The 15348-nt window shown below is 32.3% G+C and overlaps 1 protein-coding gene across 1 annotated transcript in view; it reads left to right on the top strand.

The window, feature by feature from the left end:
- Positions 1-15198, top strand: part of LOC138311056 (kalirin-like) — a 173246-nt gene extending 158048 nt beyond the window's left edge. Inside the window, exons 57-66 of the mRNA XM_069252486.1 lie at positions 188-284; positions 621-755; positions 2496-2663; positions 3416-3515; positions 4103-4303; positions 6297-6435; positions 7909-8084; positions 8295-8474; positions 9380-9515; positions 13878-15198. Of these exons, the coding sequence (XP_069108587.1) occupies positions 188-284; positions 621-755; positions 2496-2663; positions 3416-3515; positions 4103-4303; positions 6297-6435; positions 7909-8084; positions 8295-8474; positions 9380-9515; positions 13878-13898 (1353 nt within the window). The 3' untranslated portion in view covers positions 13899-15198. The remainder of the gene's footprint in view (positions 1-187; positions 285-620; positions 756-2495; positions 2664-3415; positions 3516-4102; positions 4304-6296; positions 6436-7908; positions 8085-8294; positions 8475-9379; positions 9516-13877) is intronic.
- The last annotated feature ends 150 nt before the right edge of the window (positions 15199-15348 follow it).

A 15348-nucleotide genomic window follows, 5' to 3' on the forward strand; every position in this document is an offset into this window, starting at 1 on the left:
TTACCTATACTAGAAGTAGCTTGTGTTAAATAATGTTATTATAACCTGGGTGAAGTAATATTGTCTGTAGGGTATGGTTCACCAATGTTATAATTACTTGTGTGAAGTAATATTGTCTGTAGGAGTATGGTTCACCAATGATATTATTACATGTGTGAAGTAACATTGTCAGCTGTTGTTCCCACAGATAAACAATGTGTCGCTGACAGACAGCGGGGAGTATGCGTGTAAAGCTGTCAGTGAAGTGGGCACAGTCGTCACGTCAGCTGTACTGACAGTCATAGGTAAGCTCTCATTGGTCACATCACTTGTTAAAATCATTGTGATTGGTCAAGCAGATCATGGCTGTGATTCCCGTCCCTACAACTTTGATATGTGTGGTGGGAAAATGTGTCGGGATGTCTGAATATCTCTCTCAAATATTCTCTATTATGATATGAACTTTTCACTGTGTAATTGTTGAGTCACTTTTCCAAACATTGTATAGATATATTTTTAGTCTTCCAGATATAGAAATAAAATATGCAATGAATTAAAATTATTAACATAGACTTAATATTATCCTTTGATTTTGTTAATGAATGCTATGTATTTTCTGATATTGTTTCTTTTTCTTATAGACCGTCCAGGTGCTCCAACGAAACCAATGATAAGGAACAAAGTCGGAACATCGGTACACCTTGAGTGGTCTCCCCCTACAATTGCCAGCCACGGCAGTCAGATACAGGGGTATACTCTCGAGTTCAGGGAAGTGGGTAAGTGGTGGTGTGGAGTGGTTAATGTTAGGAGAGGGTGGTTACTGATGTCAGGAGAGGGTGGTTACTGATGTCAGGAGAGGGTGGTTACTGGTGTCTGGAGAGGGTGGTAAATGGTGTCAGGAGAGGGTGGTTACTAGTGTCAGGAGAGGGTGGTAACTGGTGTCAGGAGAGGGTGGTTACTGGTGTCAGGAGAGGGTGGTTACTGGTGTCTGGAGAGGGTGGTTACTGGTGTCAGGAGAGGGTGGTTACTGGTGTCAGGAGAGGGTGGTTACTGGTGTCAGGAGAGAGTGGTTACTGTTGTCAGGAGAGGGTGGTTACTGATGTCAGGAGAGAGAGGTTACTGGTGTCAGGTGAGGGTAGTTACTAGGGTCAGGAGAGGGTGGTTACTGGTGTTTGGAGAGGTAGGTTACTGGTGTCAGGAGGTGGTGGTTACTGGTGTCAGGAGAGGGTGGTTACTGGTGTCAGGAGAGAGTGGTTACTGTTGCCAGGAGAGGGTGGTTACTGGTGTCAGGAGAGAGATTTTACTGGTGTCAGGTGAGGGTAGTTACTAGGGTCAGGAGAGGGTGGTTACTGTTGTCAGGAGAGGGGTGTTACTGGTGTCAGGAGAGTGAGGTTACTGGTGTCAGGTGAGGGTAGTTACTGGTGTCAGGTGAGGGTAGTTACTAGGGTCAGGAGAGGGTGGTTACTGGTGTTTGGAGAGGTAGGTTACTGGTGTCAGGAGGTGGTGGTTACTGGTGTCAGGAGAGGGTGATTACTGGTGTCAGGAGAGGGTGGTTACTGGTGTCAGGAGAAGATAGTTACTGGTGTCAAGAGAGGGTGGTTACTGGTGTCAGGAGAGGGTGATTACTGGTGTCAGGAGAGGGTGGTTACTGGTGTCAGGAGAGAGGTTACTGGTGTCAGGAGAAGTTAGTTACTGGTGTCAGGAGAGGGCAGTTACTGGTGTCAGGAGAGGGTGGTTATTGGTGTCAGGAGAGAGGTTACTGGTGTCAGGAGAGGGTAGTTACTGGTGTCAGGAGAGGGCAGTTACTGGTGTCAGGAGAGGGTGGATATTGGTGTCAGGAGAGGGTGGTTATTGGTGTCAGGAGAGGGTGGTTATTGGTGTCAGGAGAGGGTGGTTATTGGTGTCAGGAGAGGGTGGTTACTGGTGTCAGGAGAGGGTGGTTCTTGGTGTCAGGAGAGGGTGGTTGTTGGTGTCAGGAGAGGGTGGTTACTGGGGTCAGGAGAGGGTGGTTACTCGTGTCAGGAGAGGGTGGTTACTCGTGTCAGGAGAGGGTGGTTATTGGTGTCAGGAGAGGGTGGTTATTGGTGTCAGGAGAGGGTGGTTACTGGTGTCAGGAGAGGGTGGTTCTTGGTGTCAGGAGAGGGTGGTTCTTGGTGTCAGGAGAGGGTGGTTACTGATGTCAGGAGAGGGTGGTTACTGGTGTCAGGAGAGGGTGGTTATTGGTGTCAGGAGAGGGTGGTTATTGGTGTCAGGAGAGGGTGGTTACTGGTGTCAGGAGAGGGTGGTTCTTGGTGTCAGGAGAGGGTGGTTCTTGGTGTCAGGAGAGGGTGGTTACTGGGGTCAGGAGAGGGTGGTTACTCGTGTCAGGAGAGGGTGGTTACTCGTGTCAGGAGAGGGTGGTTATTGGTGTCAGGAGAGGGTGGTTACTGGTGTCAGGAGAGAACAGATTAATTACAGGATATAGCCAGTGTACCTGAAGTGATTTAAGCAAAGATTACTTCTGATTATAATTTCAGGTCATGAGACATGGCAGGCGGCCATTCCCTATGTGCCAAATACCTCCCAGGTTATAGGTGATCTGACCCCTGGGTGTTCCTACCAGTTCCGGGTCAGCGCCAACAACAGTGTAGGCATGAGTGACCCCAGCATGCCATCGGATCCTATCCTAATACCTACAGAATATGGTAAGTTAGAATCTATATGTAGATGTTATATATCTACATGGAAACACAAACTCCCTACTAAAATTATCACTTATCTTAGATTTATACACTGTTACTTGTCTAAAGCAGAGATCAAGATCATACAAGATTTAATGAAAAGGAAAATGCCATACAATTATGTCGGAATACACAGGGATTCTGATTAGAAAAGAGCCAGTTTTGACAAGTTACCCTGTACTATAGTAGTCAGTAACCACAATATCTCTTAAAGATGCTCCAACGCTGACAAATGGTATTTTGTCACTATCAAAAACAGGAGTAGACGATTTAGTATTTTTATTAAGTTACAAAAGTTACTTACTTTACACCATTACCACCATTGGAAAGTTTGAGCTAGTAATTTTAAAAAGTTAAAATTACAAAAAATAATTAATTGCATCCCGAAAAATACCGTGGCACTATATCCTATATGGAATGAGTACTGATTGCACATGCACCAAAGTCAAAATAAATTATTTTATGTAATTTTTTGTGTTAATCAGACATATATATACATGATTAAACACCAATTATTGTTCAAGTGATGAGTAACTGTTATCGTTTATGCTGTGTCGGAGATGGAGCATCTTTAAAGAATATCAGCTTCATAGGACATACTTGAGGGTACTGAATTTTACTGGTCTTTCGACAAGTCTTACAATGGTTTTCTAAACTTTTCTAAGCTTCATAGACTGATTTCGTGGAATCTCATCTGAAATCCTATGTATGATCAGCTTGTGTATTTCCAGAGCTCAGTGAACGAGAGGATGGCAATATGGCTGTGTGGAAGACTACTTTTGATAACGATTTCTCTCAGGTCGAGGAAATAGCCAGGTATATTATACAGTAAAACCCCTATAACTCGAACAGCCATGAACCAGATTAATATTTCGAGAAATACAGAGTATTTCGACTCATCCGAGGTTGGTCACGATCAATCATCAACAGTCAAAATGTCTGGTCTCAAACTATGACAAACAGCGCGTGTCAATGATATTTCAATTTTCAACATTTTGAATTTTTATATGAAAGTGGTTTTTGCTAGCAATATCAAATTGAAAAAAAAAATGTATTACATTAATTAAGTGTTTGAAAATTTCTCATTGGCCGAACACCTTTTTGACGAAAACAAGGTTTTACTACTATTTATTTGATGAAACAGGGACATATTTCTGCTCGAGGTATAAGGGGTATTCGACGAATAGCTGTTCGAGCTATCTGGGATTAATCAGATTGTCTTTATACAGAGATTGTCGCTAAAACCTTTGATGTAGTTGTATCGAAAATTAATGCTAGATTAAAGCAAAAAGAGAGAAAATTTGAGGAGGCACATATTTCCCAATAACAACTAGACAAAATCAAATGTGAGTATAGGTACATATTGGTAACTGATGTTTTATTAAGGATATTCTTCTCTACAGGGGGCGCTTTGCAGTTATTCGTAAATGTGTACAGCAGTGCTCCAATCAAGAGTTGTGTGCTAAGTTTATGAATCGACGAATAGCAACTCGTGAAGCTGTGGAAACCGAGTTCAACACATTACAGTCTCTGCAACATGAGAATTTAGTGCAGGTTTTCGATCTGTACGAAACCACAACAAACTTCATCATCATACTGGAATAGTAAGTGTTGTCATAGAAACCACAACAAACTTCATCATCATACTGGAATAGTAAGTGTTGTCATAGAAACCACAACAAACTTCATCATCATACTGGAATAGTAAGTGTTGTCATAGAAACCACAACAAACTTCATCTTCATACTAGAATAGTGAATGTTGTCATAGAAACCACAACAAACGTCATCATACTAGAATAGTCAGTGTTGTCATAGAAACCACAACAAACTTCATTATCATACTAGAATAGTAAGTGTTGTCATAGAAACCACAACAAACGTCATCATACTAGAATAGTCAGTGTTGTCATAGAAACCACAACAAACTTCATCATCATCATACTACAATAGTAAGTATTGTCATAGAAACCACAACAAACATCATCATCATACTGGAATAGTAAGTGTTGTCATAGAAACCACAACAAACTTCATCATACTAGAATAGTAAGTATTGTCATAGAAACCACAACAAACTTCATCATCATACTGGAATAGTAAGTGTTGTCATAGAAACCAAAACAAACGTCATCATCATGCTAGAATAGTAAGTGTTGTCATAGAAACCACAACAAACTTCATCATCATACTAGAATAGTAAGTATTGTCATAGAAACCACAACAAACATCATCATCATACTGGAATAGTAAGTGTTGTCATAGAAACCACAACAAACTTCATCATACTAGAATAGTAAGTATTGTCATAGAAACCACAACAAACTTCATCATCATACTGGAATAGTAAGTGTTGTCATAGAAACCAAAACAAACGTCATCATCATGCTAGAATAGTAAGTGTTGTCATAGAAACCACAACAAACATCATCATCATACTAGAATAGTAAGTGTTGTCATAGAAACCACAACAAACTTCATCATCATACTACAATAGTAAGTATTGTCACAGAAACCACAACAAACTTCATCATACTAGAATAGTAAGTGTTGTCATAGAAACCACAACAAACTTCATCATCATACTAGAATAGTAAGTATTATCATAGAAACTACAACAAACTTCATCATCATACTAGAATAGTAAGTGTTGTCATAGAAACCACAACAAACTTCATCATCATACTAGAATAGTAAGTATTGTCACAGAAACCACAACAAACTCCATCATACTAGAATAGTAAGTGTTGTCATAGAAACCACAACAAACGTCATCATACTAGAATAGTCAGTGTTGTCATAGAAACCACAACAAACTTCATCATCATACTAGAATAGTAAGTGTTGTCACAGAAACCACAACAAACTCCATCATACTAGAATAGTAAGTGTTGTCATAGAAACCAACACAAACTTCATCATCATACTAGAATAGTAAGTGTTGTCATAGAAACCACAACAAACTTCATCATACTAGAATAGTTAGTGTTGTCACAGAAACCACAACAAACTTCAGCATACTAGAATAGTAAGTGTTGTCATAGAAACCACAACAAACTTCATCATACTAGAATAGTAAGTGTTGTCATAGAAACCAACACAAACTTCATCATCATACTAGAATAGTAAGTGTTGTCATAGAAACCACAACAAACTTCATCATACTAGATTAGTAAGTGTTGTCATAGAAACCACAACAAACTTCATCATCATACTAGTATAGTAAGTGTTGTCATAGAAACTACAACAAACTTCATCATCATACTAGAATAGTGAATGTTGTCATAGAAACTACAACAAACTTCATCATCATACTAGAATAGTGAATGTTGTCATAGAAACTACAACAAACTTCATCTTCATAGTAGAGTAGTAAGTGTTGTCATAGAAACTACAACAAACGTCATCATCATACTAGAATAGTAAGTGTTGTCACAGAAACCACAACAAACGTCATCATACTAGAATAGTAAGTGTTGTCATAGAAACCACAACAAACTTCATCATCATACTAGAATAGTAAGTGTTGCCTTAAAAAATACCTTTAATTAAAATCAAGTGATGCTGATTTAACGATGAATCCATGGCTTTTTTACAGTTTACCAATGGGGCGGATGTTTGATTATATTTGTAATAAACCACACTTTGATGAAATCGAGGCAGCGTACTACATCCGCCAACTTCTCTGTGTCCTACAGTATCTACACAACTGTCGCATAGCCCATCTGGACGTAAAGGTATAACGTCAAGTAGTTATCTCCCCTTATATTGTGTACAATGTTAAGTAGTTATCTCCCCTGATAATGTGTAGAATGTCAAGTAGTTATCTCCCTTTATATTGAATTGAATATCAAATAGTTATCTCCCCTTATAATGTGTAGAATGTCAAGTAGTTATCTCCCCTTATAATGTGTAGAATGTCAAGTAGTTATCTCCCCTTATAATGTGTAGAATATCAAGTAGTTATCTCCCCCTTATTATGTGTAGAATGTCAAGTAGTTATCTCCCCTTATAATGTGTAGAATGTCAAGTAGTTATCTCCCTTTATATTGAACTGAATATCAAGTAGTTATCTCCCCTTATAATGTGTAGAATGTCAAGTAGTTATCTCCCCTTTTATTGTGTAGAATGTCGAGTAGTTATCTCCCCTTATTTTGTGTAGAATGTCAAGTATTTTTCTCCCCTGATAATGTGTAGAATACCAAGTAGTTATCTCCCACTCATAATGTGTAGAATGTCAAGTAGTTATATCCCCTTAAAATGTGTCAAATGCCAAGAAGTTATCTCCCCTCATAATGTGTAGAATGTCAAGTAGCTATCTCCCCTTATAATGTGTAGAATGTCAAGTAGTTATCTCCCTTTATATTGAATTGAATATCAAGTAGTTATGTCCCCTCATAATGTGTAGAATGTCAAGTAGTTATTTCCCTTTATAATTTGTAGAATGTCAAGTAGTTATCTCCCCTCATAATGTGTAGAAAGTCAAGTAGTTATCTCCCTTAATAATGTGTAGAATGTTAAGTAGTTATCTCCCTTTATAATGTGTAGAATGTTAAGTAGTTATCGCCCCTGATAATGTGTAGAATGTCCAGTAGTTATTTCCCATTATATTGTAAAGAATGTCAAGTAGTTATCTCCCCTTATATTGGATAGAAAGTCTTCTTCTTATAAAGAACACAGTTCCATCGATGCCGATGATTATATTGTGCGGATTGGCAGAGGCGTGATTGTGGGGGAAAAAAAGTGAAGTTATTTACAGTGATCGTAAAGGTGCATGTTAAGTCATGCAAGTCAAGTAGTTATCTCTCCTCATAATGTGTAGAAAGTCAAGTAGTTATCTCCCCTTATATTGTATAGAAAGTCAAGTAGTTATCTCCCCTTATATTGTATAGAAAGTCAAGTGGTTATCTCCCCTTATATTGTATAGAAAGTCAAGTAGTTTTCTCCCCTCATAATGTGTAGAAGTCAAGTAGTTATCTCCCTTTTTAATGTGCGGAATGTCAACTAGTTATCCCTTACATTGTATAGAAAGTCAAGTAGTTATCTCCCCTCATAATGTGTAGAAAGTAAAGTATTTATCTTCCCTTATAATGTGTAAAATGTCAAAATAAGCTATCTCTTTTTGGCTATGTATAGAGTCTACAGGTAATTTAGTTAATCTTTTGAAAGCCTGAATTAAATAATGGACAATTGTGATTTTTTGTTGACAGCCTGAGAATCTTCTGGTGGACAATGGGATGCCATCACCTCGACTCAAACTCATCGATTTTGGTGATGCTCGACATATCTACAATAATTATTATATACACAATGTATCCGGCAGTCCAGAGTTCCTCGCCCCGGAAATCATCCGAAGGTCTCCGGTCGGACTTCTCACAGATATCTGGTATGTGTTTAAATTTTTTACCTACAGTAAGTGTAACAGGTAATCGTGTGGTTTTACCTATAGTAAGTGTAACAGGTAATCGTGTCATTTTACCTGTAGTAAGTGTAACAGGTAATCGTGTCATATGAGAAATCTTCAGCATTTACATTTTTTCCTTGATTCTGTGTACAAATATAAATATCATGTGATCATGTAAATATTTGTAATCAGGAGTGTGGGTGTGGTCATGTACGTCCTTTTGAGCGGAGTGTCGCCGTTCTTAGACGAGAGCCATGAGGAAACATGTGCACATATCGTACGTACGGACTACTGCTTTCCTGACGAGTACTTCGCTGGAATATCGCCGGATGCAAAGGAACTCATTAACACCATGCTTGTGGACGATCTCAAGTGAGTTGTCTGCCCTTGACACATCATTCATTTAAACGGAAATGAATCAAATAACATCCATCAGCTCTGTTTATGTACTGTGAAACAAGAAATATTTTTGTTTGTTTTTATATTCGTGGTTTTACAGCCATAATAAATTGTTAGAGCTTGTGTCCAATCCTCTTTGTCCAATATCAAAAGGCAAATAAGATATGTTTGAACAAGGATTTATAAATGAGAATGATTTTGTCACTCTTGGATTTGGACACATACGTTGCTAGTGGTTTTGTGTTTGTGCACTGACCATGATGGTAGGCGTCAACCAATTTTCCTTTGATATACGCTGGCGCAACCTTTGATGTAGCTAGCGGGTGCCAGGCTTACCGTCTTACTTTCTGAAGAGGGCCCTCATTTCATGAGCTGTCATATTTTTAAAATAAAATTTTAAGACATTTCTTCTAAATCTTCCGACCTTATAAGAAGAACTAGACATCCGGAAATTTATTAAGCTTTACATTCGTGTTTCTTTTGACTCGATAAGACAAGTATTTGTTGAGAAAAATGGTTTTTATTCCCGGTTTATAGGCGGCTCGCATGATGTTTAGTAGTGTAATGAGACAGTGACAAATCCTTCTCACTTATAAATCCTTGGTTGAAATCAACAGTCACCAAGAAAACACCAAAAGTTTCTACACAACAAACATTTCATGTTACACAGTATTGTAGCCTGGTAAACGCTTTGTGTACTTTATATCCTGAAAAAAGTGACCTTTTATGTATATTGTGTGGACCCTGATAAATTAACTCATTCGCCCCTAAAATTTCAAAATGAACCATTCCAGCCTTTGAACCAGAATAGTCTAAATGTGTGAATGGGTTATGTAACCCTGGTGACAATCATGTCTATATGTACGTTTTATCAACAGTAAGAGGCCATCTCCCCACACGTGTATGGACAGTGCCTGGATCGGGAAGCTTACCATTTCACGGTCCTCACCACTCCGACCAAAACCGCTGTCCACCAGTCGACTGGCAGATTTTGTAGAGCGGAAAAAACACCAGGTATGCTCCACAGAATCTGTACCACATGACAGTCAGTGTCTGATTTAGATCTCAATTATTATCCTCATGACCCTGAAATAGTCTGACTTCACTCAATACATAGAATTAAATAATACTGTTAAAATCACAGCCATTGCATGCTATCTCCCTTGTCATTTAATTAACAACAAAATTAACCTTTTATTAGTGATGTCATTATATAGTTAATAATTAACCTTTCATGAGTGATATCATTATATAGTTAATAATTAACCTTTCATTAGTGATATCATTATATGGTTAATTATTAACCTTTCATTAGTGATATCATTATATAGTTAATAATTAACCTTTCATTAGTGATATCATTATATGGTTAATTATTAACCTTTCATTAGTTATATCATTATATAGTTAATTATTAAACCTTTCATTAGTTATATCATTATATGGTTAATTATTAACCTTTCATGAGTGATATCATTATATAGTTAATAATTAACCTTTCATTAGTGATATCATTTTATGGTTAATTATTAACCTTCCATTAGTTATATCATTATATAATTAATTATTAACCTTTCATTAGTTATATCATTATATAATTAATTATTAACCTTTCATTAGTTATATCATTATATAGTTAATTATTAACCTTTCATTAGTTATATCATTATATGGTTAATTATTAACCTTTCATTAGTTATATAAATCTATTATTATTATACGGGTAGTTAATTATTAACCTTTCATTAGTGATATCATTATATAGTTAATTATTAACCTTTCATTAGTTATATCATTATATGGTTAATTATTAACCTTTCATTAGTTATATCATTATATAGTTAATTATTAACCTTTCATTAGTTATATATCATATATATAGTTAATTATTAAACCTTTCATTAGTTATATCATTATATAGTTAATTATTAACCTTTCATTAGTTATATCATTATATAGTTAATTATTAACCTTTCATTAGTTATATCATTATATAGTTAATTAATTATTAACCTTTCATTAGTTATATCATTATATAGTTAATTATTAACCTTTCATTAGTTATATCATTATATAGTTAATTATTAACCTTTCATTAGTTATATCATTATATAGTTAATTATTAACCTTTCATTAGTTATATCATTATATAATTGATTATTAACCTTTCATTAGTTATATCATTATTAATTATTAACCTTTCATTAGTTATATCATTATATACCGGGGTAGTTAATTATTAACCTTTCATTAGTGATATCATTATATAGTTAATTATTAACCTTTCATTAGTTATATCATTATATAGTTAATTATTAACCTTTCATTAGTTATATCATTATATAGTTAATTATTAACCTTTCATTAGTTATATCATTATATAGTTAATTATTAACCTTTCATTAGTATATCATTATATAGTTAATTATTAACCTTTCATTAGTTATATCATTATATGGTTAATTATTAACCTTTCATTAGTTATATCATTATATAGTTAATTATTAACCTTTCATTAGTTATATCATTATATAGTTAATTATTAACCTTTCATTAGTTATATCATTATATAGTTAATTATTAACCTTTCATTAGTTATATCATTATATGGTTAATTATTAACCTTTCATTAGTTATATCATTATATAGTTAATTATTAACCTTTCAATTAGTTGATATCATTTATGTTAATTATTAACCTTTCATTAGTATATCATTATATAGTTAATTATTAACCTTTCATTAGTATATCATTATATGTTAATTATTAACCTTTCATTAGTTATATCATTATATGGTTAATTATTAACCTTTCATTAGTGATATCATTATATAGTTAATAATTAACCTTTCATTAGTGATATCATTATATAGTTAATAATTAACCTTTCATTAGTGATATCATTATATAGTTAATTATTAACCTTTCATTAGTGATATCATTATATTGTTAATTATTAACCTTTCATTTGTTATATCATTATATGGTTAATTATTAACCTTTCATTAGTTATATCATTTTATGGTTAATTATTAACCTTTCATTAGTTATATCATTATATAGTTAATTATTAACCTTTCATTAGTTATATCATTATATGGTTAATTATTAAACCTTTCATTAGTTATATCATTATATAGTTAATTATTAACCTTTCATTAGTTATATCATTATATAGTTAATTATTAACCTTTCATTAGTTATATCATTATATAGTTAATTATTAACCTTTCATTAGTGATATCATTATATAGTTAATTATTAACCTTTCATTAGTTATATCATTATATAGTTAATTATTAACCTTTCATTAGTTATATCATTATTATATAGTTAATTATTAACCTTTCATTAGTTATATCATTATATAGTTAATTATTAACCTTTCATTAGTTATATCATTATATGGTTAATTATTAACCTTTCATTAGTTATATCATTATATGGTTAATTATTAACCTTTCATTAGTTATATCATTATATGGTTAATTATTAACCTTTCATTAGTTATATCATTATATAGTTAATTATAAACCTTTCATTAGTTATATCATTATATGGTTAATTATTAACCTTTCATTAGTTATATCATTATATGGTTAATTATTAACCTTTCATTAGTTTATATCATTATATGGTTAATTATTAACCTTTCATTAGTTATATCATTATATGGTTAATTATTAACCTTTCATTAGTTATATCATTATATAGTTAATTATTAACCTTTCATTAGTTATATCATTATATAGTTAATTATTAACCTTTCATTAGTTATATCATTATATAGTTAATTATTAACCTTTCATTAGTTATATCATTATATAGTTAATTATTAACCTTTCATTAGTTATATCATTATATGGTTAATTATTAACCTTTCATTAGTTATATCATTATATGGTTAATTATTAACCTTTCATTAGTTATATCATTATATAGTTAATTATTAACCTTTCATTAGTTATATCATTATATAGTTAATTATTAACCTTTCATTAGTTATATCATTATATAGTTAATTATTAACCTTTCATTAGTTATATCATTATATAGTTAATTATTAACCTTTCATTAGTTATATCATTATATAGTTAATTATTAACCTTTCATTAGTTATATCATTATATAATTAATTATTAACCTTTCATTAGTTATATCATTATATTAATTATTAACCTTTCTATATAACCTTTCATTAGTTATATCATTATTATTAATTATTAACCTTTCATTAGTTATATCATTATATAGTTAATTATTAACCTTTCATTAGTTATATCATTATATAGTTAATTATTAACCTTTCATTAGTTATATCATTATATAATTAATTATTAACCTTTCATTAGTTATATCATATATAGTTAATTATTAACCTTTCATTAGTTATATATATATATTATTATTAACCTTTCATTAGTTATATCATTATATATTAATTATTAACCTTTCATTAGTTATATCATATATATAGTTAATTATTAACCTTTCATTAGTATATCATCATTAGTTATTATTATTACCTTTCATTAGTTATATCATTATATAGTTAATTATTAACCTTTCATTAGTTATATCATTATATAGTTAATTATTAACCTTTCATTAGTATATCATTATATGGTTAATTATTAACCTTTCATTAGTTATATCATTATATAGTTAATTATTAACCTTTCATTAGTTATATCATTATATAGTTAATTATTAACCTTTCATTAGTTATATCATTATATAGTTAATTATTAACCTTTCATTAGTTATATCATTATATAGTTAATTATTAACCTTTCATTAGTTTATCATATATATAGTTAATTATTAACCTTTCATTAGTTATATCATTATATGGTTAATTATTAACCTTTCATTAGTTATATCATTATAGTTAATTATTAACCTTTCATTAGTTATATCATTATATGGTTATTATTAACCTTTCATTAGTTATATCATTATATAGTTAATTATTAACCTTTCATTAGTTATATCATTATATGGTTAATTATTAACCTTTCATTGTTATATCATTATATGTTAATTATTAACCTTTCATTAGTATTATATCATTATATAGTTAATTATTAACCTTTCATTAGTGATATCATTATATAGTTAATTATTAACCTTTCATTAGTTATATCATTATATAGTTAATTATTAACCTTTCATTAGTTATATCATTATATAGTTAATTATTAACCTTTCATTTGTTATATCATTATATAGTTAATTATTAACCTTTCATTAGTTATATCATTATATAGTTAATTATTAACCTGTCATTAGTTATATCATTATATGGTTAATTATTCATGTGAGTGTAATATAAATCTGATTAATGTTTTTTGTCCTGATTTTGTATTTTCCAGAGCGAGGGATGTTTCAGTTGAACTTTGGGCTAGCCAGTCGGCCATCAAAGAGACATATGTGATAGTGATAACTGGGAATTGTGGGTAGAAAGAGTGATAACTGGGAATTGTGGGTAGAAAGAGTTGTCCTCAACTATTTGTTTAGACGACTTGATACCAGTGAACCCCTATATTATGGATTATAAAGTGGAGTTTACTATTAACAGTGCACTGAGATGTCGTACAGTGAACTGAACAGTCAAATACTGTACACATAGTGAACTTTTATATATGTCCAGTGAACTTTTATATATGTCCAGTGAAAATGTATATACGTCTAGTAAACTTTTATATACGTTCAGTACACTTTTATACATCCAGTGCACTTTTATATATGTCCAGTGCACTTTTATATATGTCCAGTGCACTTTTATAAGTTCAGTGGACATTGTAACCATAGTATCGCTGATTGTGATATGTAAATATTAATATCGTTAACGACCGTATTTTATTGGTTGCTATGACAACTTTCCATAGTGATATTGGTGTAAGGTATATGATCGACTCCCATCAGTATATAATTCACTTTCTACAGCAGTTAATTATTACAATACCTGAATTGTTTACAAATATTTCTTGAATAGTTTTATGAAGAAACTATTATTTTTACAAATATATACTGTTCACAAAACAACAGTTTACCTATATAAATACATGTATATCTTATATTTAATTGTTAAGCATTTTCTCATAGTCTAACTTTAATGTAGTCTCCCCTGAATGAGAACTCTCATCTCCCTTGCCTTGTGTAATACCTTGTAATTCTGAGTTTGATTCCAGATGAGTAGTCTCCCCTGAATAGAGCTGTAATCTCCCATTACTAGAGTAATATCTTGTAATTCTGAGTTTGGCTGATTCCAGATGAGTAGTCTCCCCTGAATAGAGCTGTAATCTCCCATTACTAGAGTAATATCTTGTAATTCTGAGTTTGGCTGATTCCAGATGAGTAGTCTCCCCTGAATGAGAGCTGTAATCTCCCATTACTTGTGTAATATCTTGTAATTCTGAGTCTGGCTGATTCTTGACTGAGTGATCTCCCCTCACTGAATCACGGTTAATTGTTCTGTATGTTTATGTTTTCTGAATGCGAGTATGTAGTCTCCTTTGACTAATACTTCAGACAAAGTTGTCTCCCCTGAGCCTTTTTGTTTGTGCAGTAGTACTAAGTCTTTTTACTGAATCTCTTTAATATTTCTGATGTATTCATTGACATTTTGTATAGAAATAAGATATTTAATGATTTGTCTTACTAAATTCTTAATAAAGCTATAACTTAATTGATGAGGATTGCGTTGTCTTGCTTATGGATAATTAACTGATAATTTTTTTATTGTATGAGGACTCTAACATAAGGCCAAAAAAAAATTATGTCTGTTTAGGGTTACTCGACCGACCCTAATTTTTTTTTCTATTTTTCTACGAAACAAGAGAT

This window comes from Argopecten irradians, chromosome 16, assembly GCF_041381155.1.
Source record: "Argopecten irradians isolate NY chromosome 16, Ai_NY, whole genome shotgun sequence".
In the NCBI taxonomy this organism is placed as follows: Eukaryota; Metazoa; Mollusca; class Bivalvia; order Pectinida; family Pectinidae; genus Argopecten; species Argopecten irradians.